We start from the raw sequence: 27,343 nt of genomic DNA, 5'->3' as shown, positions 1-27,343 counted from the left end.
GGGCTTGAACTCAGGGCCTCATGAGGTCTGTGCAGATGCTCTACTACTGGAGCTATGCCCCACTCATTTGTTTTTATTTTGTTTTTGGGACAGGGTCTCACTATCTTTGTGCCTGGGTTGGTCTCATGCTTTTGATTCTCTTGCTTCTGCTTTCCAAGTAGCTGAGATCACAGACTGTGACTTTTTAAATAAATAAAAATAAATTTAGATTCAGATGTTTCATTTTGTAAGCATCTGCTGTGTGCCTAATGCCATATTGTCACTAATTTTATGTATTTCTTCTTCTCCTCCCGTTCCTTCCCCCTCCCTCTCCTGTCCTACTCCTCCCTGCCCTCCCATCCCTTCCTTCTTTCTTTCATTTTTGGAGATATAGCCAGGCTGTCCTTGAAATTGAGATCCTCCTGCCTCAGCTTCCCTTGTGCTGGCTTTACAGGCATGCTCCACCCTGTCTGGAAATGCTATTGTTTTTAAGCTTTAGTTGAGAGCTACTGTAGAGTTCTTCAATGCAGGAGGTTTCCATTGAAAGGAACAATTACTCCTTTACTATATCCAGTATTTATATTTATATTTATAAACAAAAATGTGGTTACTGTTTGTGATAAGTATCTGTACATATGTAGTTGGAAGATACAGTAATTTTCCATAAATGTGTAAGGAATGAAACTCACTAGAAGTAACATTTTCCAAATAGTACCTGTAGAAAAATTTAAAGTATGAACTTATTATTCACAGAAATCATTTTACTAAAGGATCACAACTTAGTTTATATGTTGAAGATGTGAACTGCTGTTCTTTGATTTCCTTTTGAGTTCTTCTAATTATTTGTGACAAGTTTCTGATATGAGAATATTACTGCTGAACTAGCTACCATTGGTCCTGCCTTAATGACTGTCCTCAATTGATAGTTTTACATTTTTTTTCTAGACTCTTATGTGGGTACATTCTTGCCTTTTTAGTTTTTTTAGTCTCAACTTTAATAATCAAGAAGTGTGATATATATGCTCATTTAAGATTCTGTAAATAAAACTTCAGAATTCTGTAGATGAAAGAATTAACTAACTATAACATAACTCAGGAAAAAGATTACAGTTGGGTTCATTCCTGAAACACTCTCATAGTTGCAATGCTTTTTTATTCACTCTTTTGTTTCTCTTCTTTCATTCTTATTTATGTATATTTCATATCTGCCGTAGAATTTGGAAATATTCCATATTACAGATTGTAGTTTAAATAAGTACTCATACACACATATGTATTAGAAATTGACTGAAGTATTTTCTCTCCAAAAGGAATATTTTTCAAAAATAAAATTGATTTTTCCTCCCTTGTGCTAAAAACCACAGAACTTTGGCTCTCATCATGTCAGATATTTTTATTATACATTTTCTTAAAATATGTTTTTTTAATCTATGATGGGTTTTTGGCAGTACTGGGGTCTGAACTCAGTTCCTTGCACTGGCATGCTGTCAACCTCTTTTTTTGCTTTGGTTATTTTTCAGATAGTGTCTTCCTGGGCTGGCCTCAGAGAATGATCATTCTCCTTATGGCCTCCTGTGTAGCAGGATGACAGGCATGGACCATCATACATGGTTTATTGGTTGAGGTGGAGCCTTGCTAACTTTCTGCCTGGACTGGCCTCAAATTGCAATCCTCTCCTGATTCTCCTCCTCCCGAGTAGCTGGGATTACAGCAATGAGCTATCATGCCCAACCTCATCTACTGTCTTAATTGAAACACACACTCAATTTGGTTTTAAATCATTAGGATAATAATTTATACAAAAGATTAATAGATATTAATGAATCAAAACTATAAATAATCAACATAAGTTTAAAGTAAGCACTGATAAACAGAACATCATATGTAATGCTTTATTTTTTATATTTTAATTTCTATTAGTTTATCAGAACAAATGATGTCTGCAGGTCTGCTCAGCATCCTGAGTGTGATATCCCTGAATACTGTAATGGAACTTCAGGGTTCTGTCCGCCTGATGTCACTATAGCAGATGGAAATATGTGTGACAATAATACTTATTTTTGTTATGATGGGGCTTGCCATAATCTTGATGAACGTTGTGAGAAAAATTTTGGAGCAGGTGAGTGTTTTTGTTCTATGTTAGTATTTGGCACTCAATATTTCTATTAACATTACCAGAATGATAGGAAATCTTTTATGTTTTACTTTTTGTTTAATACATACATCATTTTTTCCATCTTTATTGAAGTATAATTGAAAAAAATTCATGTCTTTAGGTATATGTCTTGATGTTTTGATATATGTGAAATATTTGCCATAATCAAACTAATTAAAATACCTATCACTTCACAGTTACCATTTTCTCTTTCTTCTATGTTAAAAAAAGATTCCATTGAATAATCTGAAATCATCTGTTGAGTTGTTGCAACCATTTTATTTGTTTTGACTGCATCTTAAGATCTGTCCTCTTGGTAAATTTCAAGAATGCAATATAGTATCATTTACTCTGGTCACATTGCTGTGCTTTAGAACTCCTGAACTTATTTATTTTGCATAACTCAAACTTTGCACCTCTTGACCAACTTCTTCCCATTTCCCCCTTTTCCAGTCTCTAAAAATCACCATTCTAAACTCTGCCTCTATGAATTTGATAATTTTGGATTCCACATACAAGTGAAATGATGTAGTGTTTATCTTTCTGTACTTAGCCCTCTTCCATATTCATCCATCTTGTCACAAATAGCAGGGTTTTCTCCTTTACTAAGGCTGAATAATATTTAAATGTGTACATGTCTCTATCTATGAATCATCTCAGTCATATTTTAATTTGTTTATCCATTGGTAGATATTTAAGTTGCTTCCAAATCTTGGCTGTTGTAAGTAGTGTAAACATGAGCGTGGGAATATATATCTCTTTGATGTAATGATTTAATTTCCTTTGTATACCCAGAGGTGGGATTCTGAATCTTGAGGTAGTTCAATTTTTGTTCTTTTGAGGAAGCTCCATACTGTTTCCCATCGAATCTATATCAATTTATATTTCCACCAACAATGTGCAAGAGTTCATATTCTCTACAACATTGCCAACATTTGGTAACTTTTGTCTTTTTGACAAAACAACTGTGAAAGTATAGATCACTGTGATTGTTCTTTTGTATTTTCATGATGATTTGTTATGTTGAGGATTTAAAAATTCCTTTGATGATTTTCAATTCTTTTTTGGAGAAATTTCCATTCATGGAAATTAGATGGTGATGATTACAATGATGATTGTTATTGAGTTGTATGAGTTCCTTATGCATTTGGAACTTAACCTTTTAGAAGATACATAGTCTGATAACATTTTATAAGTTGGCTTTTCACTCTGTTATTTTCCTTGCTATGCAGAAGTTAAGGAGATACCCATCTGCATTCCCTCACACACAAAAGCCCCCAAATAAATGGCTATCTTGAACTAAAATACCCTTGAGAGGGCTCCAGGGCACATTTAAGAACCTGCAGTAACACAGTGGAGCCAAAAAATGGAAGAAAAAACTATAGAGATAGAATTGCTGAGTATAGTTCATCTCCAATGTATCTGAAGATGGCTTGGAATTAGGAAGAATGGAGGGTTTGTCAGTATCAGACACTCAGCAGTTGCCACTGTGACTTTTGTGGGTCTGCCCCACAGAAGACAATGGGATCTTTTGCCACTGAAGTTATCAACGGTCATCTCTTTGTCTGACCTCCTGCAAAGGGAGATGCAATAGTATTTCCCCTGACCCCTAAGAAGCAGCCAAAGTTGTATTGTACTGGAACTTGAACTTCTACATCTCCAAACCCTGTACACACCCCTGGCCCTGAAACAGTGGCTTTTCTTCTCATACCCACTGTAGACCGCTGCTCTGTAATCATTCTGTCCTTGCTAGTGTTTCAGATGCTAGCACTGTGGTCATATTGTGCATCCCTCAGACTCTGGAACTGCTGCCAGGTAAGGTGTAGTTTTGCTGTTCTGGGTCCTGGTGTTTCTCATTGCTCTGAGCTATGGATCTTAGCTCCACAGCTATTCCATGAGTTTCCCATGTCTGGGGCATTTGAACCACAGTCACAGACGACCATCCCACCTCCTGGTAACTGGAGTTGTTGAAGCTCCTTGTGTGTTCATGCTCCTGACCCTGAACAAGACCTAATGCTATGCTGCATAAAAGAGACTCATGTTAGCTTTAAGAGGGAATGCATAGACTGAAAGTGAAAGGATGGAAGAGGTATTCTATTACATAATGATAAAGACTTCAGCTCATCTAGAAGAAATAATAATTAAAAATATATATGTACTAGACATCAGAGCACCTGAATATATAAACCAAGAATTATTAGATGTGAAGGGAGAGATAGACTACAATACAACAATAGTGGGGAACTTCCATCCATCACTTTCACAATGGACAGATCATTCTGACAGAAAATCAATTAGGAAACAGGACTTGAATTGCACTTCTGACCAAATGTACTTAATACACAAATGCCAAACATACCATCCAATAGCAAACATATTCTTCTCAAGCACATATAGAATATATTGCAGGAGAGACCATATGTTAGTCCTTAGAGAGTCTTGACAAATTTAAGAGTATTGGATTCATATCAAGAATATTCTGACAACAGTGGTATAAAATTAGAAATCAATAATATGATGAGTTTCAGAAAATTCATACATACACAGAATTAAACAACACTCTCCTCAATATCCAATGGATCAAATAAATTAAAAGAGAAATTATAAAATATACTAAGACAAATGAAGAAACACCAAACAACAAAACTTATGGGATACAGCAAAGCAGTTTTTAGATGGAAGTTTGTGAATGCATACATCAAAAGGAAGAAAGAGTTCAAATAAATAACCTAACATTATACTTCATATTATATTATATAGGAAAGGAAGAACAAACTAAGCCGAAAGTTAGTAGATGAAAGGAAATAATAAAGACCAGAGCAGAAATAAAAAAATAGACTAGAAAAATAATAGAAAAAAATGATTGAGACTTGGTTTTTTGAAAAGATAAACAAAATCAACAAACTAGACTAAGAAAAAAAAATCAGACTCAAACAAAACCAGGAAAGAGAGCACACATTATAGTGACAACAAAAACACAGAGTCCTAAGAGTTTTATACAAACAACTATGTATATGCAAGTTGGATAGCCATGAACAAATAACTAAATTCCTAGAAACATGCAGTGTACCAGACTCAGTCACATAGAAATAGAAAATCAGGACAGACCAATAACAAGTTAGGAAACTGCAAAAGTAATGAGACACCTGAGATTTAAAAAGATCCAGGACCTGATAGCTCTTTGCTGTATCGACCACTTTATCTTTATGTCTTGTTTTACAGTTTTTAACTTAAATTCTCTGTGATTTGATGTTGCTTCCATTGATCGCTTTTTGGTTTCTGTTTGTAAGGATTTTTTTCTTAGTGATTGTCAGTCAGTAGAGATAAATAAATAAGAGAATGATAACCTGATTTTCATTTTTAAAGTGTTTATTCTGATTTATGTTTTGGGTAATTACGGGGAGTGAAGAGTGCAAAGAAGGACTCAATTAGAAAGCAGTGTGGAAGAATGGAAGGTATAGAAAAGGTGAGAAGTGACCATGCTCATGGTGCCTTCAGTAAAGGGATTGTCAATAAGATTTGGATTAGATGGAGGGGGAAGGCAGTGAGGAGAGAAATGGAATCAAGGATGATTTCTATGTTTTGGCCTGCACATCTGGTTGACTAATGGGGCCATAAACTAAGCTACAGGTGTCTGGGAGATTCAAAAAGGAGTTTTGTTTTAGGATGTTGTATTTAGTTGTAAATACCTGTTGGTCAAAGATGAAGTGAGTCGGGTTCTAAAAGCTACAAGTTTAGCTAACATTTCAGTGGTGCTCCTTATTCCAGTTAATATAGAATTGCCTTCTAATATATCTAATTCTCTCTGATATTTGTCAGGGAGTATATAATGTCAAACTCTCTACTTCAATGATTGTATGAAGGATTACCTAAAGTGTTTGCAATAATTTTCCAACACCAACATTTAGTACACTAGTATTTGCAATGCACAGGTATCTTTGAAAATGCATCCACTATCTGAAAGCACTTCAGACATTTGGTAATAGAGTGTAGAGCATGTAGCTGCCATATGTAGACCATGGAAAAGGAAATTCTGCTCATTTGTATACTTGGGATGTAGTGAATGCCATTAATAGACTACCAAAATTAGGCTGAGTGAAGACTGCTAAATGATCTCACCAAAGCTCCTTTTGAAATCTGATTGCATTGTGAGGTGTGACCAGGTGGGACCTTTAAGAGGTGATTTGGTCATAAGAGCTCTGCCTCTGTCTTTGGAAATGGATTAGTCTATTCATGAATTACTGGATTAGTGAATTATATGGTTTTGTTATAAGAATAGTAGGACTTGCTTGCCCTGTCTTGCCATGTAATTCCCTCTGCCATGTCATAGTTTATACTTCAGCAGCTCTCTCTTAAACTGTATTGTCTTTTGTGTGATAGAAATAAATGAAAATGAAGCAAAAGAGCAATAACCACAAACATCGCTTTTTACTTTACTTCTTTCTCTTTCTTTAAACCTCACTAGGAAGGCATTTGATTTAGATAATACTGATGGTGATAAAGGAAATATATATAAGAACATGGATAAATATGTTTGGGTTAAAACATATTTATCACTTTGACAGGTTCAAAAAATGCTCCATTTGCCTGCTATGAAGAAATACAAGGTCATACAGACAGGTTTGGCCACTGTGGTAAGGATCAAAACAACAAATATGTTTTCTGTGGATGGAGGTATGCTATTGAAATATTTTCATGACACTTTTCTTGTGTTCTGTAGTTTCTTTAAAATTTTTTTTCTTTCTCTGTATTGTATGTTATTCATTCCAGTGGTTTCACATATCACATTTCCATGGTGATGAATCTCATATCCAAGTCTCTAGGCCTGACATGTTTCTTGTGTTAGAGGCTAAAATTTTATTCAATTTTTAAACATTTATATGTAGATGATCATTAAGCTCCTAAATCCAATCTAAAACCAAGACTCATAACACTCACTGAACCTTTTCTCTTATAAAACCTTTTCTGCTTAGAAAAATGGTTTCCCCATATACTTAGTTGTTTGCACAATAGGAAGACTGCTCAGTGTCCATAAAATTAATTTCAATCTCTCCTACATCTGAAGAAGTAGCTCTTTGATGCTTTTGTCATGAATTTAGTTAAACAAAATATTTACTATGAACCTACTATGTGTCAGATACTGGATAAGTAATATTCAGCAAAACATACTCATGTACTCATGGAGTTTGTAGACTGAGTAGAAATACCATGTGGTTTCATGTTTCCTCAACTCCTTTATGCTGTTGACTTGTTTATAAATGTGTCATTCTTCTGTTGAAAACTTACCACTTTGTAACTTTTGACTCAGATATAGCATACTCCCTATGGAGTTTCCATAATTGCTAAGTTAGAATGCATCCTTATCTTAAATTTTCATAAGGGTTTATTTCATCTGTAGCATCTTAAATGGAATTTGTAACAGATTTAATATCAGACTGTGAGGTCCATGAGGCTACAGGTAACAAACCTAGTCACCATTCTATCCCTCTACAGGGAGACATAAAATGTTGGGGTGAATTAATTATTTGACAATAAATGTACAATCAACACACTAAAAAAAAAGACTATCAGTACTATTGAAAGATAACTTTAGATCAATGGATTATACATTTTTTACTTTTTTTGCCTTAAATGTTAACTTCAACAGAATTCATTTTCCCTAAGTATATTGCCATAAATGGAGAACCATTGTTTTGTCAAAGAAAGCATACATAGATCATTCCTAATATGCCTAATACATAATAATCATATCATTTTACTATGTTTACAGGAATCTCATATGTGGGAGATTAGTTTGTACTTACTCTAAGCGAACTCCTATATCTTATTCTCACGAGGCCCATTCTGTGATTTATGCTTTCGTACGAAATACCATATGTGTAAGTGTAGATGCTGGAACCACTGATCCATTAATGATCAAAAGTGGCCCTCACTGTGATGAGGACAGGGTAAGTGACTTAATACTCATTACTTCAATCAATATTTTCATTTAAGTACAAAATTTTAATTTGCTGATTAGTGCTATATAACCCTGAATATTTAGAAGACAGAAATGAAAAAGTTTAATTGATCTTTAGCTAGTAAGAGGGCAATAGGAATGCTTATCTCCTTCAGAATTTCATTGTTACACATAAGTGTTTGGGCTGGTGTGAGGAGAAAGAAAGCTTTGTGTTGTGGTTAAGAACTTCACACTGTGGAAGCTCACTTTTCTTCTGAGAGTTAGTCTTTGTGGCTGTGGGGATTAGAGCACATTTGAAATTGGAATGCCCAGAACCGTATCTTCACCTTTTATTATTTGACATTTTGCAAGTTATCTAAGCTGTCTGAGATGTTTTAATTGTATGTAAATTGAGGATTATAATAGCATTTATTGTCTTTTTGGGCTTTTTTTTTAATCATTTTTGCATTTACTTACAGGTGCATACATGATTTGGGCCCCCTCCCCCCACCTCTGAGCAAAACCTGTTCTGCCTTGTTGTTCTCTGATTTTGTAGAAGAAAAACATAAAAGATAATAAGAAAAATATGACATTTTTGCTAGATTTGAGATAAAGATAGCTATATAGGGAGATTTCCTTATGTTGTTTCCATGAACGTGTGTATTACAACCCAAATTGGATTATCTCTACCAGAACTCTTCACTACTCCCTGGTCTCCTTCCCAGAGTGACCTCAGCCAGTTTAAGATTACTATATTTGTTCCTATACAGTGAGCACATCAACCACATCCAAGTTTTTGGTTTCTTTCCCTTACCCTAACCCTCCCATGTGCAGTCTCCCCTTAGTGTGTAACCTGTGCCCAATAATATTACTGCATTTGTTTTAGGTCTATAATCTGCATATGAGGGAGAACATGCAATTTTTGGCCTTCTGCGCATAACTTCACTTAAGATGATGTTCTCCAGTTCCATCCTTTTTCCTGTGAATGACAAAATTTCATTCTTCTTTGTGGCTGAGTAAAATTCTATTGTGTATAAATACCACATTTTCTTAATCCATTCATTGGTAGTGGGGCATCTTGGCTGTTTCCATAACTTGGCTATTGTGAATATTGCTGTAATAAACATGGGTGTGTAGGTGCCTTTGTAGTAATCTGGGTCACATTCCTTCAGGTATATCCCTAGGAGTAGGATTTCTGGATCATATGGAAGATCTACTTTTAGTTTTTTAAGAAACCTCCATGTTGTTTTTCATAGTGGAAACTCACCAGCAGTGTATGAGGGTTCCTATTTCCTGCATCCTTGCCAACATTATTTGTTGTTGGTGTTTTTGATGATAACTGTTCTAACAAGAGTGAGGTAGAATCTAAGTGTGGTTTTAATTTGAATTTTCTTTATGGCCAGGGATGGTGAGCATTTTTTCATGTGTTTTTTTAGCCATTTGGACTTCTTCCCTTGAACAAGTTCTGTTGCCCATTTCTTTATTGGATCACTGATTTTTGGGGAGTTTAATTTTTTGTATATTCTGGTTATCAGAATGTATAGCTAGCAAAGATTCACCCATTCGGTGGGTGGCCTCTTCAATTTAGAGATCATTTCTTTGTTGTGCAGAAGTCTTTAAAATTCGTGTAGTCCCATTTGTGAATCCTTTCTCTTAGTTGCTGGGCTGCTGGAGTTCTACTGAGGAAGTCCTTCCCTATACCTGTTGCTTCCAGTGTATTCCCTGCTCTTTCTTGTACTAACTTGAATTTTCAGGATGATATTGAGATGATACAAGAACCAGATGACAGGCATGGATCTAGTTTCAGTTTTCTGCAGGAAAATATCCAGTTTTCCCAGCAACATTTGTTGGAGAGACTGTCTTTTCTCCATCGTATGTTTTTGGTGCCTTTGTCAAAGATTAGGTGAGTGTAGTTGTGTGGATTCATATCTGGGTATTCTGTTCTATTATACACTGATCTTCATGTCTATTTTTGTGCCAGTACCTGCTGTTTTTATTGCTATTGCTTTGTAAAATAGTTTGAAGTCAGGTATTGTGACACCTCCAGCATTGCTCTTTTTACTGAGTATTGCCTTGGCTATTCATGGTCTTTTGTGTTTTCAAATGAACTTTAGGGTTGATTTTTCATTTTCTGTGATGAATGTCATTGGGATTTTGATGGGAATTGTGCTGAACATGTATATTGCTTTTGGTGGTGTAGCTATTTTCACTATGTTGATTCTGCTAATCCATGAGCATGGGACATCTTTCCACCCTCTGTAGTCTTCCTCAATTTCTTTCTTCAGAGGTTTGTAGTTCTCCTTTAGAGGTCATTCCCATCCTTTTTAAAGTTTTTTCCTAGGTGTTTGATTTTTTTGAAGCTTTTGTAAATGGAATTGTTTTCCTATTAATCTGATCATTTTTGCTATATAGAAAGGCTACTGATTTTTAAAGTTGATTTTGTATCCTGCTATTTTGCTGAAGCTATTTATGGTTTTTGGGTGGAGTTTTTCAGGTCTTTAAGGCAAAAGATCATGTCATCTGTGAATAGAGATAATTTGACTACTTCTTTACCTATTTGTATTCCTTTTATTTCTTCTTCTTGCCTTATAGTTCTGGCTAGGAATTCCAGGACTATGTTGAATAGGAGTGGAGATAGTGGGCACCCTTGTCTCATTCCTGATTTCAGGGGAAATGGTTTTAGTTTTTCACCGTTAAGTATGATGTTGGCTGTAGGTTTGTCATATATAGCCTTTACAATGTTGAGGTACATTCCTTCTATTCCTAGTTTTCTTAGAGCTTTTATCATGAGTGGTGTTGGATCTTGTTGAAGGCGTTTTCTGCATCTATTGAGAAGATCAAGTGGTTTTTGTATTTGCTTCTATTAATGTGCTGTATTACATTTATAGATTTGCATATGTTGAACAACTCCTGCATCCTTGGGATAAAGCCAACTTGGTCGTGATGAATGATCTTTCTGCTAAGTTGTTGGATTTGGCTTGCCATTATTTTATTAAGGATTTTTGCATCAATGTTCATTAAGGAGAGTTCCTGTAATTCTCCATTTTGGATGTATCCATGTCCAGTTTTAGGATGAGTGTAATACTTGCTTCAAAGAATGAGTTAGGCAGGAGTATTGGTATTAGTTCTTCTTTGAATGTCTGGTAGAATTCAGTGGAGAATCTGTCAGGTCCTTGGACTTTTCTTTTTTGGGAGACTTCATTGCTACTTCAATTTCATTACATGTTATAGATCTGCTCATGTGGTTAATATTCTCTTGGTTCAGTTTTGGATGGTCATAAGTATCTAGAAATTTGTCAATTTCTTCTACATTTTCCAATTTATTTGAATATAAGTTCTCAAAGTAGTACCTGATGATTCTCTGGATTTCCTTGGTATTTGTTGTTTTCTCCCCTTTTTCGTTTCTGATTTTACTGATTTGGGTCTTTTCTCTCTTCATTTTCATCAGATTTGCTAGGGGTCTGTCAGTTTTGTTTATTTTTTCAAAGAACCAGCTTTTTTATGAGACTTTTTTTTTCATTTTTCTTTTATTATTCATATGTGCATACAAGGCTTGGTTTATTTCTCCCCCCTGACCCCACCCCCTCCCTTACCACCCACTCCACCCCCTCCCGCTCCCCCCCTCAATACCCAGCAGAAACTATTTTGCCCTTATCTCTAATTTTGTTGTAGAGAGAGTATAAGCAATAATAGGAAGGAACAAGGGGTTTTGCTGGTTGAGATAAGGATAGCTATACAGGGCATTGACTCACATTGATTTCCTGTGTGTGGGTGTTACCTTCTAGGTTAATTCTTTTTGATCTAACCTTTTCTCTAGTACCTGTTCCCCTTTTCCTATTGGCCTCAGTTGCTTTTAAGGTATCTGCTTTAGTTTCTCTGCATTAAGGGCAACAAATGCTAGCTAGTTTTTTAGGTGTCTTACCTATCCTCACCCCTCCCTTGTGTGTTCTCGCTTTTATCTTGTGATCATAGTCCAATCCCCTTGTTGTGTTTGCCCTTGATCTAATGTCCACATATGAGGGAGAACATACGATTTTTGGTCTTTTGAGCCAGTCTAACCTCACTCAGAATGATGTTCTCCAATTCCATCCATTTACCAGCGAATGATAACATTTCGTTCTTCTTCATGGCTGCATAAAATTCCATTGTGTATAGATACCACATTTTCTTAATCCATTCGTCAGTGCTGGGGCATCTTGGCTGTTTCCATAACTTGGCTATTGTGAATAGTGCCGCAATAAACATGGATGTGCAGGTGCCTCTGGAGTAACAGTCTTTTGGGTATATCCCCAAGAGTGGTATTGCTGGATCAAATGGTAGATCGATGTCCAGCTTTTTAAGTAGCCTCCAAATTTTTTTCCAGAGTGGTTGTACTAGTCTACATTCCCACCAACAGTGTAAGAGGGTTCCTTTTTCCCCCGCATCCTCGCCAACACCTGTTGTTGGTGGTGTTGCTGATGATGGCTATTCTAACAGGGGTGAGGTGGAATCTTAGTGTGGTTTTAATTTGCATTTCCTTTATTGCTAGAGATGGTGAGCATTTTTTCATGTGTTTTCTGGCCATTTGAATTTCTTCTTTTGAGAAAGTTCTGTTTAGTTCACCTGCCCATTTCTTTATTGAAGAACCAGCTTTTTGTTTCATTGATTCTTTCTATGGTTTTTTTCCTTCTGATTGTTTTGGGTTTAGTTTGTTCTTGTTTTTCTAGGAGTTTGAGATACAGCATTAGGCCATTTATTTGAGATCTTTCTGTGTATTTAGTATATGCATGCATGGCTATAAAGGTTCCTCTTTGGCCTGCCTTTGCTGTGTCCCATAGGTTCTGATAGGTCGTGTTTTCATTTTTTTTAAATTTCAGGAATTTTTTCATTTCTTCTTTTACTTCTATGACCCACTAATTGTTGAGCAATGTGTTGTTCAACCTCCAATTGTGTGCATATTTTCTGCTGCTGCTTTTGTTGTTGAGTTCCAGTTTTATTGCATTGTGATGAGATAGTGTTATTTCAATTTTCTTATATTTTTTGAGGCTTTCTTTGTGTCCTAAGATATGGTCTGTTTTGGAGAAAGTTCCATGGGCTGCTGAGAAGAATGTATATTGTGCTGTTGCAGGGTGGAATATTCTGTAGACATTAGTTAGGTCTATTTGATGTATAGTGGCATTTAGTCTAGGATTTCTTTGTTGATTTTTTTTGGTCTGAATGACCTGTCTATTGGTGATAGGGGGTATTAAAGTCTCCTACTATCACTGTGTTGGAGTCTATATGTGGTTTTAAGTCTTTTAAGTGTATGTTTGATGAAATTGGGTACACTGACATTGGATGCATATAGGTTGATAATTGTTATTTCCTTTTGGTGTATTTCCCCTTTTATTATTATGAAGTGTCCTTCTTTATCTCATTTGATCAATATAAGTTTGAAGTCTACTTTGTCTGAGATAATATTGCTACTCCTGCTTATTTTGGGGGGCCATTGGCTTGGTAAATCTTCTTCCAGCCTTTCACCCTAAGCCAGTGCTTGTTTATGTCAATGAGATGGGTCTCCTGTAAACAACAGATTTTTAGATCTTGCTTTTAAATCTGGTTTGCCAAATGCTGCCTTTTGAAGGGGGAGTTGAGTCCATTGACATTCAGTGTTAATATGTATGTTGTGACTCCTTCCATTTAGTTGTTTTTGCTGTTTAAGGATTTGCATGTGTGCAGCCGAATCAATGCTACTCTCTGATTACTTGTCTTGTCTATTCCTGTAGTTTAATACTTCCTGTCTTCTTGTGGTTTTGTTTGCTTTCATCTTCTGTGTGTAGAATTCCTTATAGAATCATCTGTAGTGGTAGCTTAATGGTTATACATTATTTTAGTTTCTGTTTATTGTGGAAGACATTTCTCCATCAATTTTGAATGATAGTTTTGCTGGGTAGAGTATCCTAGGGCTGAAATTATTCTCATTTAGTGCACAGAATACCTCACTCTATACCTTTCTTGCTTTTAAGGTTTCTGTTGAGACATCTCCTATTATTTTGATGGGATCACTTTTATAAGTTATTTGTCTTTTCTGTCTTACAGCCTTCAACATTCCTTCTTTGTTCTCTGTGCTAGTTGTTTTAATGATAATATGCCATGGAGAGGTTCTGTTTTGGTCAAGTTTGTTTGGTGTCCTGGAGGCTTCCTGTTCCTGAATGGGCAACTCTTTCTCAAGATTTGGGAATTTTTCTGTTATTATTTTATTGAATATATCATGTATCCATTTGGCTTACACCTCTTCTCCTTTTATAATGCCCATGATTCTTAGGTTTGGTCTTTTGATATGGAGTCCCTGAGTTCTTGCATATTCCTTTCATAGCTCTTGAGTTGTTCAACTAAGAGTTCTGTTTTTTCTTTAATATCTATTTTATCTTCAAGCTCTGAGATTCTGTCTTCCACTTGTTCTAGTCTGCTAGAGTGGCCTTCCATTGTATTTTTTATTTGACTAAAGGGACATTTTGTTTCCAGGATTTCTGTTTGATTCTTTTTTCTGAGGTTTTCCATATCTTTGTTCAACTCCTCTTTTATATCTTGTGTTATCTTCTTTATTTCATCTCTCTCTTTTTTTATAGTCTCCTTTGTTTCACTTTGGAGTTTGCTGAAGTCCTCTCTGAGTTCATTCAATTGTTTCTGTGTCTTCTCAAGTTTTTTTTTTGTGGTGTCTTGATATTTCTTGAGTGCATCTTGCACTTTCTGGTTAACCATGTCTTGTAGCTTCTCATGAGTTTCTCTGTGATCTCACCCATGATTTCCTCATTGAGAGATTTTTTGTGGGTGTCACTGAACTCAGTAGTGACATTTATCATTGTTTCATTGGGGTCAGGAACTGGGTATTCATTTTCTTCATTTCCCAGTAAATCCTCTATTGAATTGGGTTTTTTTGAGGAGTATAGTTTCCTTTCCTTCTTCTTCTCCCCATCACTCCAGTTGATGCCATGCAACTATGTTCTTGATTGGCTGTTTGGCAGTTTTACTGGCCTGTTTTCTCTCCCTTGATTTAATTTTTGCATTGTGTCTATGTTAGTTGTTAACTAGTTTGATGTGCTGTTTCTGTCCCCAGCCTGGGAGGTGTAAATTAGCAATAACAAGTTCACAAGCTAAATGCCATAGTAGTTATTTACATATTATGTAGAAAACCTCTTGGTGATAATCTCTATAAACAGTGGGAGTTGGGGAGGGTAATGGTTGTTTGGGCAGAGATAGAAACTTTGGTAATTGGTAAAGGTGGCATTAAAAGGGGGAGTAGGGTGGGTATGAGAAGAGGTATTGGAGCTGCTAGGTTTTGGGGCCCTTGTTTGTGTTTGGGTGTAGTTCTGCTGTTGTAGTAGTGGGTGCTTGTGTCAGGGATTTCAGAGGGCTGGGGGTGTGTACAATTGGTACAGTAGGCTAGTCAGTGGGTGGTGAATGTGTAGGAGCAAGGGGTACTGTGGTGACAGGTAGGGGAAGGTGAGGAGGGGTCAGGCAAAGACAGAAGGAGAGAGTGGATGAGAAGGGGAAGAAAGAATAGTTGGGGGCAGAACAATGTGTTGCAACACGAGAAAAGGAGAGAAAGTGAAGGGGGTAAGAATAGGGTTAAGAAAATAGTAATGATAAAATGATACAAAAAAATAAAAGAAAAACCAGGTACAGCAACCACAAAAAGTTCAGTCTGCTTGGTAAAAGTTCTGGACTTAGTCCTTTGGTGTCCAATCCTGGTATTGGCGCTTGGTATTCTGGGCTTTGTGGGGAAGGGTACTGCCCCTCTTGTCAGACAGCTTGGGGAGGAGACGGCTAGAGGTTTTTTGGTTTTTTGTTTTCCACTTTCCTTGGTCTTATGGGCCATCCATTGTAAGTGGGAACTCTGAAATAGTCTCACCAGATGGCTGGCTTGTGAGCAGTATTTGTTCCTTCTGTCCACAGAGCAGGTTGCAATTTGAACCTGTATTAGCTCATTATCAGTTTGTGCAAGGTGGTCTGATCTGTTGTTTTTGCCAGGTGGCAGCTGTGTTGCCCTACCACTGCAACCCCGTCTGGTCAGCTGCTCCCCAGCAAGGTGGGGCAATTTAGTTTTGAGTACTGCCCTCAGTCCCATGGGACTAGCTCAGCAATCCACCACACCCTGCTTTAGGAGGTTGGCTTTTTGCCCCACCCCTGCTCTCAGCCTCTGTTCCTTACCCCTCCTTCCTTTGCTGAGAGTTCAGCTTCTTGCCCCACCCCCATTCTCCAGGGTTGGTTCAACGCTCCACCCCACCCCCACTGTTGATGGTAGATTACAATTCACTGTTTATGCTTTCAGTTTTGTTCAGTGTGTGTGTGTGGGGGGGGTGTTCAATCTGCCCAGGGGCTTCACTGGATTATGTTCTGGAGGGTGGGTGAGGGAGTCATGTGTGGTGAGTGTTGCTCACCTGATGCAGATTTACTCATGCAGCTTTGAAGCTGGTTGGCAGGCAAGAATGGTGTGCCACTTTTCTCAAGCAGACACCTATTTGGACTGGGTTCAGCCCAGCAGGTGTAGGTAGGCTTTCCATGGGTCAGGGGTCTAGAATGTCACAGGGTTCAGTTCTGTTTGATGCTCTATCTTCTGCTTTTTGAAAATAAAAAAGAAAGAAAAAGAAAGAAAGAAAGAAAAGGGAGAAATGGCCAGGGGGCTGATGTGCCCTATTGGCTGTGTCACACTGGGATTTTCCCAGCTGTTAGGTGCAATTAATAGCTGTTTTAAGATTTAGTCCTTGAATTTTATGTGCACCTAAGGTTTTGGCAGTTATTATTTTGGCTTGAAACAATCAGAATTACCTAAGTGTTGCTCCCATGTCTTGAAGTGGCTTCTGAAATCATGGAGCTCAGGAATTCTGATCCCCGCATTTACTGTCTTAAAGATTAAATGAGATAACATGTAAAGTATTTAGCACAATGCCTTGTACATGGTAGGAGCTAAATATAACATAGCTTTTTTTTCTTTTGTCAGCACTTGAGGTTTGAACTTAAGGACTTGCAAGTGCTCTACCACTTGACCCATGCCCCTAGTCCTTTTTACTTTAGCTATTTTTGTTTTTAGCTAGGGTCTTTCATTTTTGTCTGGGCTGGCCTTAGATGGCAATCCTCCTACCTGTGACTTCTACATAGCTGGATTATAGAAGTATACAATGCTGCATGACTTACTTGTTGAGATGGGGTCTCACTGACTCCTTCCCCTCACCCACTCACACAGACTGGCCTCAAACGTCAATCCTCCTGGTGTCCACCTCCTGAATAGCTGGAATTATAAGCACGAGTCATTGTGGCTGGCTGATTTGGCTATTATTACTGATTTTAACATTATACTTGATTATCACTGAAATCAACCAAAACCTGGGGAAGACAGCAGAAATAAATTTAATTTCATTTAATTCCTGACTATACCTGTGTTCATGAGGAACCCTAATATAGTATAAAGCATAGGCTTTAATGGAAGATACAAATGATTGAATTCTGATTCTGCCTCTTATGTGGTAGATGATCTTGCATAAATTATTTATAGTTTAAATAAAGTTTATTGTAGGTAAACGTCTCATTTGCATTGGTTTTCTTACCATACCTGAGAATCATAAATACCTTTCATGAAGGAGGTCTAGTCCTGGGGCTCAATAGATCTATTTAGGCCAAGTACCCAAAACAGCTAAAATGTAGCAATTCAACAGATGTTTTCAGATTAGTCAATGGGTAATTTAGAATAGAATCTTTTTTTTTTCAACATGGAAAGTTCTTCTCAGAGAAAATGTATGAAAAGAAATTCTACCAGGTGGTTTTTAATGATAGTGTAAATCATACTTAGTTTCTGTGAGCTTATGTCCTTTGTAGGGGGACTTCACCTCAATCTCAACAGGACCTGGCCAGCAGTAGGCACTACATTACGGAGAGTATGCCGTTGTGACGGGGACCGGTGGGAGAGCTCAGACAGCACAGGCTTAGAGGGTTAGATGCTTGCAGTAGCAGAGGTCTCATGAAGCTATACCTTTGGAGTGAGCTGCACTGTGCTTTAATGTTTAAAATGAAATCATTTTCACATTCCTTATCTCATTTTTAACCTGAAGCAAACTTAAATGCTATTTTTTTTAAAAAGAAAAAGTAATGTTATACTCAAGTAAGAAAACTGAAATTTAGGGAGATTGAGATTTTTCTAAGTAGTCCTCTGGTTATTATATCTTAAATTTGACAGAATTATTTCTAGATTTTTATTACATTCTATAGGCTAATGTATGTCCTTATTAGATTTTAATAAAATGTGTATTATTAAAGACTTAGGGGACTCTAACAATAGCTCATATTTTATGAAAACTGAATTTATGCCATAATGATAGGAAATAAGTTTCCTTCCTATGAGCACTTTTGGCATGTGCAGTAAGTAGAGGATATTCTTCTTATTGTATGGTTGGGAATAGGTTTGTTGGACTTCATGTTATTTTACTTTAAAAAGTAGTTCATTGGTTATGATTTGTTTTGTTATGACCAATTTTGTTTCCCTGAAAATCCTACCTCTCTGCCTTTAATCATTTTTGAAATAATTTAAATAAACAATTAATGTAAAAGACTTTGTATTTTCACAGCAAAATTTAGTGGAGTTACAGAATGCCCATATTGTTTTTGTCCCCTGTCTCTACTCTCCATAGCTCATACGTGAACAGTGTATTTGTTACAGCTCATACAACATTATCAGAGTCCATTGTCTCCATTAGGGTTACCTGAAATTACCCATAAATACTTTGCAATTAATCAATACATTTAAAATACCATACTGATCAAAGAAGAATTCCCAAGAAAAACTTAAAATATTTTAAGCTAAATGAAGACATAACTTGGTAAAATTTGAGGAATGCTGTAAAAGTAACACTGTGAGTGAAATTTATAGCATTGAATTGTTATGATTTTATGTCACATTAATTGCTAATTATGATGTGATGATGGCTGCACCCCTCTGAATTGGAAACTTCTTTGTGCTTTTTTTTAAAGATATGCATAAATCATATATGCGTAGAATCCAGAATGATTAAGAGCCAATCTGAAAATTGTGCAAAACAGTGCTCTGGACATGGAGTAAGTAGGAGCCTGGATCCTGGAGTTACACCTCTCTTGGGTGCTTTTTAAGAACCCTGATTAATTTATCAGTGCTCATTTGGTTCTTAGAAAGAGCCAGACACATTGGAGCTGAATTGCATAACTAAATTCAGCAGCTACAATTAGTGCTAAATAACACTTTGGGTTGAATTGAATAGCTGATGACTTAAGTTTATTGTTATAGTGTTTACTTTTCAAAGATATTAAATACTTAAATACATAAACTTGTTCTCAAAAGGAAGAAAATTCCTGTGCCCTGAGCACACAGGGTCGTGAGAAACTTGATTTTATCTCTCTTTTTAAAAATAGATTTTATTTTTTGAAGGTTTAGATTCACAGCAAAATTGAGTGGGAAGTACAGAGATTTTGCACAGTTCCCCCATTTATACACTTCTCACAATTTCAACATAACACGTTAAGAGTGCTAGAATTGATGATAGATGTTGACATATTGCCCAAAGTCTATAGTTTACATTAGAGTTCACTCTTGGTTTGATAAAATCTATGGGTTTTGGCAAATGTACAATGACACATATCCACTATTATAATATCCTGAAGAGTGTTTTCATTGCCCTAAAAACTTTTAATAAGATTTTAAGACAGTTTACATTTAGATTTATTATTGAGAGCAATGTGGTAAGGCCTGTAATTTTGTTGGTTTTTATTCTGGTTGATTTAAATACTGTTTGTTATTTTCTTTTTCCCTTGTTCATCTTAGGGGTTTGCTAGCTCACTGAGTTGGACGTGATTGATTCTTTCCTAATTCTCATTTGTTCATATCTTCTTCCTGTGAGATTTATTTTTTCCCAAGCTCTCATGATTGTAACTGTCTTTCTTCCTTATATGTGTGTAGGATTCCTCTGACTATGTTCTGCAATGTTGACTTAGTGGTCATGAATTGCTTACTTTGTTCTTATTGAAGGTCTTTATTTCTCCTTTGAGTTAAAGGATAATTTAAAGGATAATTTTGCTGGATGGCAGTTATTTACTCTCAAGGCTTTAAAGTATGTCATTCTATGTTCTCCTGGATTTTCAGCTTTCTTCTGAGAAGTCTGCTGTTATTCAGACAAGTTTACCTTTGTAAGAAATAAGGTGCTTCTCTCTTGTAGCTTTTAATATTATTTCATTTTCCCCCCTGTACTCTTGCTATTTTAGCTATAATATGACATGGAGAGGTTCTTTTTCCTGATCATGTCTATTTGGGGTTCTGAATGCTTCCTGTACTTGTGTGTCTATTTCCCTAGATTTGGGAAGTTTTCTGTTGAAATTTCAAAGAATAGGTTTTCTATGACTTTAGTTTGTATCTCAGCTCCTTTTTCTACCCCATGGATTTTTAGGTTTGGTCTCTTGATCATGTCCCAGAGTTATTGAACATTGATGGCCATGATTGCTTATTTTTTTCTTTTTGATACATGAATGTAAAAATTGATTGTCCTTATCTGCAATTCCTGATGTTTTAGTCTATTGGAAATGCTTTCCACTGTTTTTTAAAAAATTTGATTTAATGATATTTTCATTTTCAATACTTCTATTTGACTTTTTTTCTAATCTCAGTTTTGCTGCTGAATTTTCCATCAAAATTCATGTTTTTACATTGACACTTAGAAACAATTAAGACCCCAGAAATGGAGATGTGTTTTATATTAATTTGAAGGGTAGCATAACATAGCAATCAAGAGCAAGCTCTCTGTTATCAGACTGCTTCCTGTAAATCTTGGCTCCATACTTCTTAGCTGTTTGACTTTGGGGATGCTAAACTTGAATGCCTCAGTTTCTTTATTCCTAAGGAGGAGGAATAATAGTTCCTACCTCACAGGGCTGCTGTGTTTATTGAGTCAATCCACGCAGAGTGCTCATAACAGTGATTCACAGATAGTAAGCACAATTAATGTGTTTGCTGTGATGCCTTTTTGGACTCTAATAGCATTTGCTTAAAATGAAACAAACAGATTTAATTCCTAGAGAAGAGCAGTCTTTTTAAATTTTTTAAAATTTTTATTGTTGTACTGGGTACATTGTGACATTTACAAAATTCTTACAATATATCATAGTTGAATTCACCCCTCCGTCATTCAAAGGGCAGTTTTATGCAGTAATGTTTTGTGACCCGCAGAAGGGAAAAGCCCTTGTTTGTAAGGGCAAATACTTGAACATGAAGTCACTGACATGGAGATGGCAAGAGACGCACACAAATCATCTCTGGGAACTGGTACTAGTGGTCTCAAGCATACCACTGGAAGAATTAGTAGCACACATTTTTAAACTTGCATGTTACATTTGCAGGTAAACATTTGAAGGTGTGACATTTTCTTGATGCATAGGACCCTCACCTTACAGTTTTCCTTCATTTTTTTCTGACTTCCTTCCTTTCCTCCTCCCTTCCTTCTTGCCTTCCTCCCCTCCCTCTTTCCTTCCCTCCCTCTTCTTCCTTCTCTTTTTTTATCCTTCCTTTCTTCCTCCCTTCCTTCCTGTCTTTCTTTCTTTCCTCCCCTTCCTCCCTCCTTCCTCCTTTCTTTCCTCCCTCCCTCCCTCCCCTCTTTCCTTCCATTGTATTTCTTGTGTTTTAGTCTGAAAAACGCAATCATTCATTTTAGTGAAATTATCTTTCTAAATAAATTATGTAAATAAGATTACACCAGGTTAAGGTACAACAGTAAACATGATGCTCTACCTCATAATTTCAATGTAAAAATATTTTTTAAAAAGTCATTTAATTTTTTAAAAATACTGATCCTAGGTGTGCACTTCTGAAGGTAACTGCCACTGTTCTGAAGGCTACGAGCCTCCAAATTGCCAACAACCTGTTCCAGGAGGTCTTTTATTACCTAAAGAAAAAGGCAAGTACCCATCTGTTAAGATAGCCATTTAATAAAATTCGAAAATTGCTTATTTCACTAAAATAAATTCAGATTTTTGTCACCTGAAAAAGACTAATAATGTATATAATTAAAAGGCAATTACATTTATCTCAGAGAATGGCAACTACATAGCCCTCCTTAATCTTACACAATATTTTGTCAAAATGTTGATTGAAGTGGAATATCTTTGAAACTTTCTTTACTTATATCATAGACATTTTTAAACCTGTTCCTCCACCTTGATTCTGGAATTTCAGCTCTAAACAAACATATATTCTATGGCTAGCACTGTGACTATGTTTCTGTTACAGAAGAAATTGAATGGAAGATAAGATTTTACTCTTGATGAAGTTTATAGTACAAATGAAAACAGTCTACAAATTGCTGGTAGTAGATGACAGAAGAGACACTAGCAAGATGCTTTGTTTGCTTACTGTGCCTTGAGTTTCTGTCATTTATGAGACTGCAGAGTTTTCAAATACTATTGAACTCTTAATGTATGATGTGTGCCATTCTAGCACTGGGGATGTAAAGTAAACAAATCAAATGCTTTTCATGGAGCATAAAGACTAAATTTAGGTCTGTAGACCCCGTGCTAACAAGTGGGAGAAATGGGGCTGGGAATCAAGCTTCCTGATTTTTATCTTGGTGCTCTCTGAAGTAGAACTTCAGTGGCTGAATAAATAAAAGCACAGCTCTAAGGTCAAAGCCAACAATCTGCTAACTAACAATGGGGCGTATACTAACTAGTATCATGCAATGATTTGATAATCCAGTCCTTTGAAGACCTTGTAGCAAGGCAAATGTGAGTAGCTTTGTGATTCAACCACCCCGCATTTTATATCACTGAATTTTTGGGCTCACTTGCAGTGCTGCAATGAGATTTTCCGGCAGCTGCTGTATCATGTAGAATACTGTAGAACTTTCTGGTGCTTGGTTTCCAGGTTTTTAGAAAAGAAAGGTTTTAGATATAGTTTCAAATATTATGGTTCTGTAGTAATTTTTCCATGTTCCTCAACTAACAAAGATGAAGAATATTTCAATGAATTTGTTGCAACTTGAAAGTGGCATGGGACAGTTTAGTTTTTAATGCACTGCTTATTTTTAGGTTCCATCATGGAAACAGCTCCTACAAAGGCTAAAAAGAAATGGCTTCTTGGTCTCTATATTGGCTTGCCTGTTCTTATGGTAGCAGCCATGATAGTTGTGGCATGGAATAATGTGAAAACATGGCTCGCCAAGGAAGAGGAATCCCTAAGTAGCAAGTAAATCAAACTTGTGTTCCAGAGTTAAACTTTAGTAACATTTGAGATGAATGCTATGCTTTTCTTATTAATTTAAATTCCCACTGTTTTCTGACATACACTTTTTTTTGGTAGTCCTGAGGTTTGAACTCAGGGCCTCATGCTTGCTAAGGCACTTGAGCCACTCTAGTGGTAGAGGGCTTGAGCCACTCTACCAGCCCTTTTCACATTGGTTATTCCAAGGTGGGGTCTTGCATTATGCCCAGGTTGGTGTGGCCTGAGCTCCTCCTGTTTGTGCTTCCTGGAATAGCTAGGATGGGAGGCGTGTACCACTGTGCCGTGCCTAACATGAAGTTTAATTCTAAAACTTCTCCCTTACATATAATTTTCTTTATACTTTGGATCTAGAAAAGAAGTAAATTTTTTTCAAGTGCTTACTTGGTTGATATGCTCCAATTTATTTATTAATTTTCTATGGTGCTAGGATATGAACTCAGGACCTCACACTAGGAAAGTGCTCTACCATTTGAGAAGCTCTGCCAGCCTTTCAAATATGGTCTTCCACTTTTTGCCTGGCACTGTGATTTTCCTACCTCTATCTCCCACATAGCTGGGATTACAGTCATGTACAACCATACCCAACCCTCTAGGGTTTTGGAAGGAGCTTTATATTTCTATTGGTTCAAATTGTCCTTACACTTACTGTTTTTTCTATTTGATAATTTGCTGAAGTTTTCACGGTGTTGTGGCTTTCCATCTGATGGTTAAAATTTCTGCTTTACATATTTGGAGGCAGTGGCTGAAGATACAGTGTTCATTACAGTTATATTTTCTTTTTATCACTAATAATTATACTTAAAGTACTACATGCTCAGTTTTAGGATTCTATATCAACTTTCTTTTTGAAAAGCAAATTTACCTAGTACGTGCTTTTTCATTGCCTTATTTCCAACATTTCTATTGCTTTTAGTTAATGTGGAGTGTGGTAGAGTTCATTCTGCTGACGTGCTCAGCACGCTGATGTGTTTATGTTGAAATTTGCCATTGCAATTTTTACATTTCTCAGACATTGTGTGTGTGTCTGTTTAGTTTTCCATTTTCTTGCTTTTTCCATTCTCCCCCAACCTTTTTATGAACTCAGAGCTTCACGCTTGTGAGGCAGGCTCTCTACCACTTGGACCATGTCTCCAGTCCCGTGTTCTCTTTTTTTTTCCCCAACTACTTTGGACATTTTTATATTCTGTCATTTTAGTGATTTTCTTTACATTTTAGTATTTATAGTAAACATTTCATGACGTCTAAATTTAATCATTATGTGTAGTCTTCCTCTAAATTGCAAGAGGATTTTAGCAATCTCACTCTGACTCTTCCCCATCCTGCTGACCATTTGCTCCTTGGTCTCCCTCATAAGTCAGGGTTATTTGGTTATCATAACTTTTATATATAAGTCAATAAATAGCTATATATTTTCCGTTATATTTCATACGGTCTACCTCACCATTCCTTTTTTAAAAAACCCTTTTTGTTTTAAAGCATTTGGGAAAAACAAAGAGTTGTATAACTAACACAGTTGTCATGTCGCCTTTCCCAGTGATAATGTCTTACATTTGTCTGGCTTGCTTTCACAACTGGGGCGTTCTGATTGGGGTAATACTCCTGATGAGAGGAGCTCCTGGCAGCTTCTTTACACTTGCTGAGTTTGTGTGTGCTCATTTGTGTGGGTACAATACGAATGTTAGGGAATTTTGTCGTATCTGTTTACCATCACTGTTGCTTTTTGGAATCCCACTTCTCTGTTCTGTTCAGTGTCTTTTCCTCAGCTTCACTGAGGTATGAGTGATAGTAAAAACTGTGAGGAATACAGCACTGTGGCTGGATGTGCATATGTGTTGTGATGTCATTGCCACAATCAAGGTAATTAAAATATCCTATATCTCACATAGTTACCACTTTTTTGTGCATGTGATAAGAACACTTAAGGTCTACTCTTACAGTAAATTTTGAGTAAGTTATGATTATTATTTTTAAAATTAAATTTATTAAAAACAATACAATACATAAAAATACATAGCAATATAAAAATTATGCATATTTGTGTGGTACCATAAGTGTTTGAATACATGTGTACATTGTGTAATGTTTAAAGCATTTTAAACGTTTCTATCTCCTAAAACATTTATCATTGCTTTTTGGTGAAAATGAATCCCTTCTTCCATTGGACATATACAGTACACTGTTGTCCACAGTTGCTCTGCTGTGCAGCACAACACCAGGATGTCTTACTGGTATCTAAGTGTAAATTCAGGACTCAAAACCATCTTTCTTGATTCCCTCCTACACCTATTCTCCCTGGCTTCTGGTAACCACCTTTCTACTCAGTAATTCTCTGAGATCAGCTTTTTTTGTGCAGTGCTGGGACTTGAACTCAGGGCCTTGCACTTGCTGGGCCACTACTCTGCCACCTGAGCCAGAGCCCAGCACTTTTTTATTTTTTGGATAGGATCATGACTGCAGTCCTCCTGCTTATGTCTCCCATGTAGCTGGGATCACAGCCATTTACCAACACATTTGACTTATTGTTTGAGATGGGGTCTTATTAACGTTTGTACAGGCTTACTTTGAGCCACAATCCTCCTGATCTCCACCTCCCAAGTAGCTGGGATTACAGGCATGGGCCTGTGAACCCAACTATTGGTTGAAATGGTCTATTGCTGTTGAATTCTGTTTGCAAGTATTTTATTGAGGATTTTCACATCTATATTCATCAGAGATATTGGCCTATAACTTTCTGGTTTTGATGCTTCTTTACCTGGCTTTGGTATTAGGGCAATACTGGCTTCATAAAATGAGTTTGGTAGTATTCCTTACTTTTGTACTTTATGGAATAACTTGAGGAACATTGGTATTAGTTCTTTAAAGTTCTGGTAGAATTCAGCAGTGAATTCATCAGGATCTGGGCTATTCTTTGTTGAGAGGTTCTCATTGCTTGTTATAGATCTGTTTAAGTTTTTAATGACTCGAGTCAATTTTGATGAGTCATATGTGTCAAGAAATTTACCTATTCTCCATTTTCCAGTTTGCTGGAGGATAGATTTTTAAAGTATTCCTATATGATCTGAATTTCATTGGCATCTGTTGTAATATTCCCTATTTCATCTCTAATTTTTATTACTTCGGATTTTCTCCTTTCAGTTAATTTGGCTAGAGTTTTGTTGATCTTGTTTATTTTTTCAAAGAATCAACCTTTTGTTTCATTGATTTGTTGTTTCTTTTTTTTGATCAACAGTTCACTGATTTTCTGCCTTGATTTTTATTTTCTCTTCTATCTGTTAGTTTTTAGGTTGGCTTCCATTTGTTTTTCTTTCTTTCTTTTTTCAAGTAACAAATTCATATTTATTGAATGTCTTCGAAGTACATCTCAATAATATATTCTTTTTAAATTTTTTATTTTTTTCTTTTATTTATATGTACATACAATGCTTGGGTCATTTCTCCCCCCTTCCCTCACCTGCTCCCTTACCCCCCCACCCCTTCTTCTCCCCCCACCCCCTCACTACCAAGTAGAAACTATTTTGCCCTTATCTCTAATTTTGTTGAAGAGAGAGTATAAGCAATAATAGGAAGGAACAAGGGTTTTTGCTAGTTGAGATAAGGACAGCTATACAGGGAATTGACTTGCATTGATTTCCTGTGCATGTGTGTTACCTTCTAAATTAATTCTTCTTGAACTAACCTTTTCTCTAGTTCCTGGTCCCCTTCTCCTATTGGCCTCTGTCGCTTTAAAGTATCTGCATTAGTTTCCCTGCATTGAGGGCAGCAAATGCTATCTAGTTTTTTTGGTGTCTTACCTATCCTCATACCTCCATTGTGTGCTCTCACTTTATCATGTGATTGAAGTCCAATCCCCTTGTTGTGTTTACCCTCAATCTAATGTGTGCATATGAGGGAGAACATATGATTTTTGGGTTTTCGGACTAGGCTAACCTCACTCAGAATTATGTTCTCTAGTTCTGTCCATGTACTTGCGAATGATAACATTTCTTTCTTCATGGCTGCATAAAATTCCAACATGTATAAATACCAG

The 27,343-nt window shown here is 36.4% G+C and overlaps 1 protein-coding gene across 1 annotated transcript in view; it reads left to right on the top strand.

Moving 5' to 3' along the window:
• Adam32 (ADAM metallopeptidase domain 32) overlaps positions 1-23,284 on the top strand; it is a 116,357-nt gene extending 93,073 nt beyond the window's left edge. The window contains exons 14-19 of the mRNA XM_074053315.1: positions 1,900-2,098; positions 6,700-6,808; positions 7,905-8,082; positions 19,053-19,136; positions 21,895-21,994; positions 23,124-23,284. Of these exons, the coding sequence (XP_073909416.1) occupies positions 1,900-2,098; positions 6,700-6,808; positions 7,905-8,082; positions 19,053-19,136; positions 21,895-21,994; positions 23,124-23,284 (831 nt within the window). The remainder of the gene's footprint in view (positions 1-1,899; positions 2,099-6,699; positions 6,809-7,904; positions 8,083-19,052; positions 19,137-21,894; positions 21,995-23,123) is intronic.
• Positions 23,285-27,343: the final 4,059 nt, after the last annotated feature.

This window comes from Castor canadensis, chromosome 14, assembly GCF_047511655.1.
Source record: "Castor canadensis chromosome 14, mCasCan1.hap1v2, whole genome shotgun sequence".
Taxonomy (NCBI): domain Eukaryota; kingdom Metazoa; phylum Chordata; class Mammalia; order Rodentia; family Castoridae; genus Castor; species Castor canadensis.
This window is presented reverse-complemented; position numbering and strand designations above follow the sequence as displayed.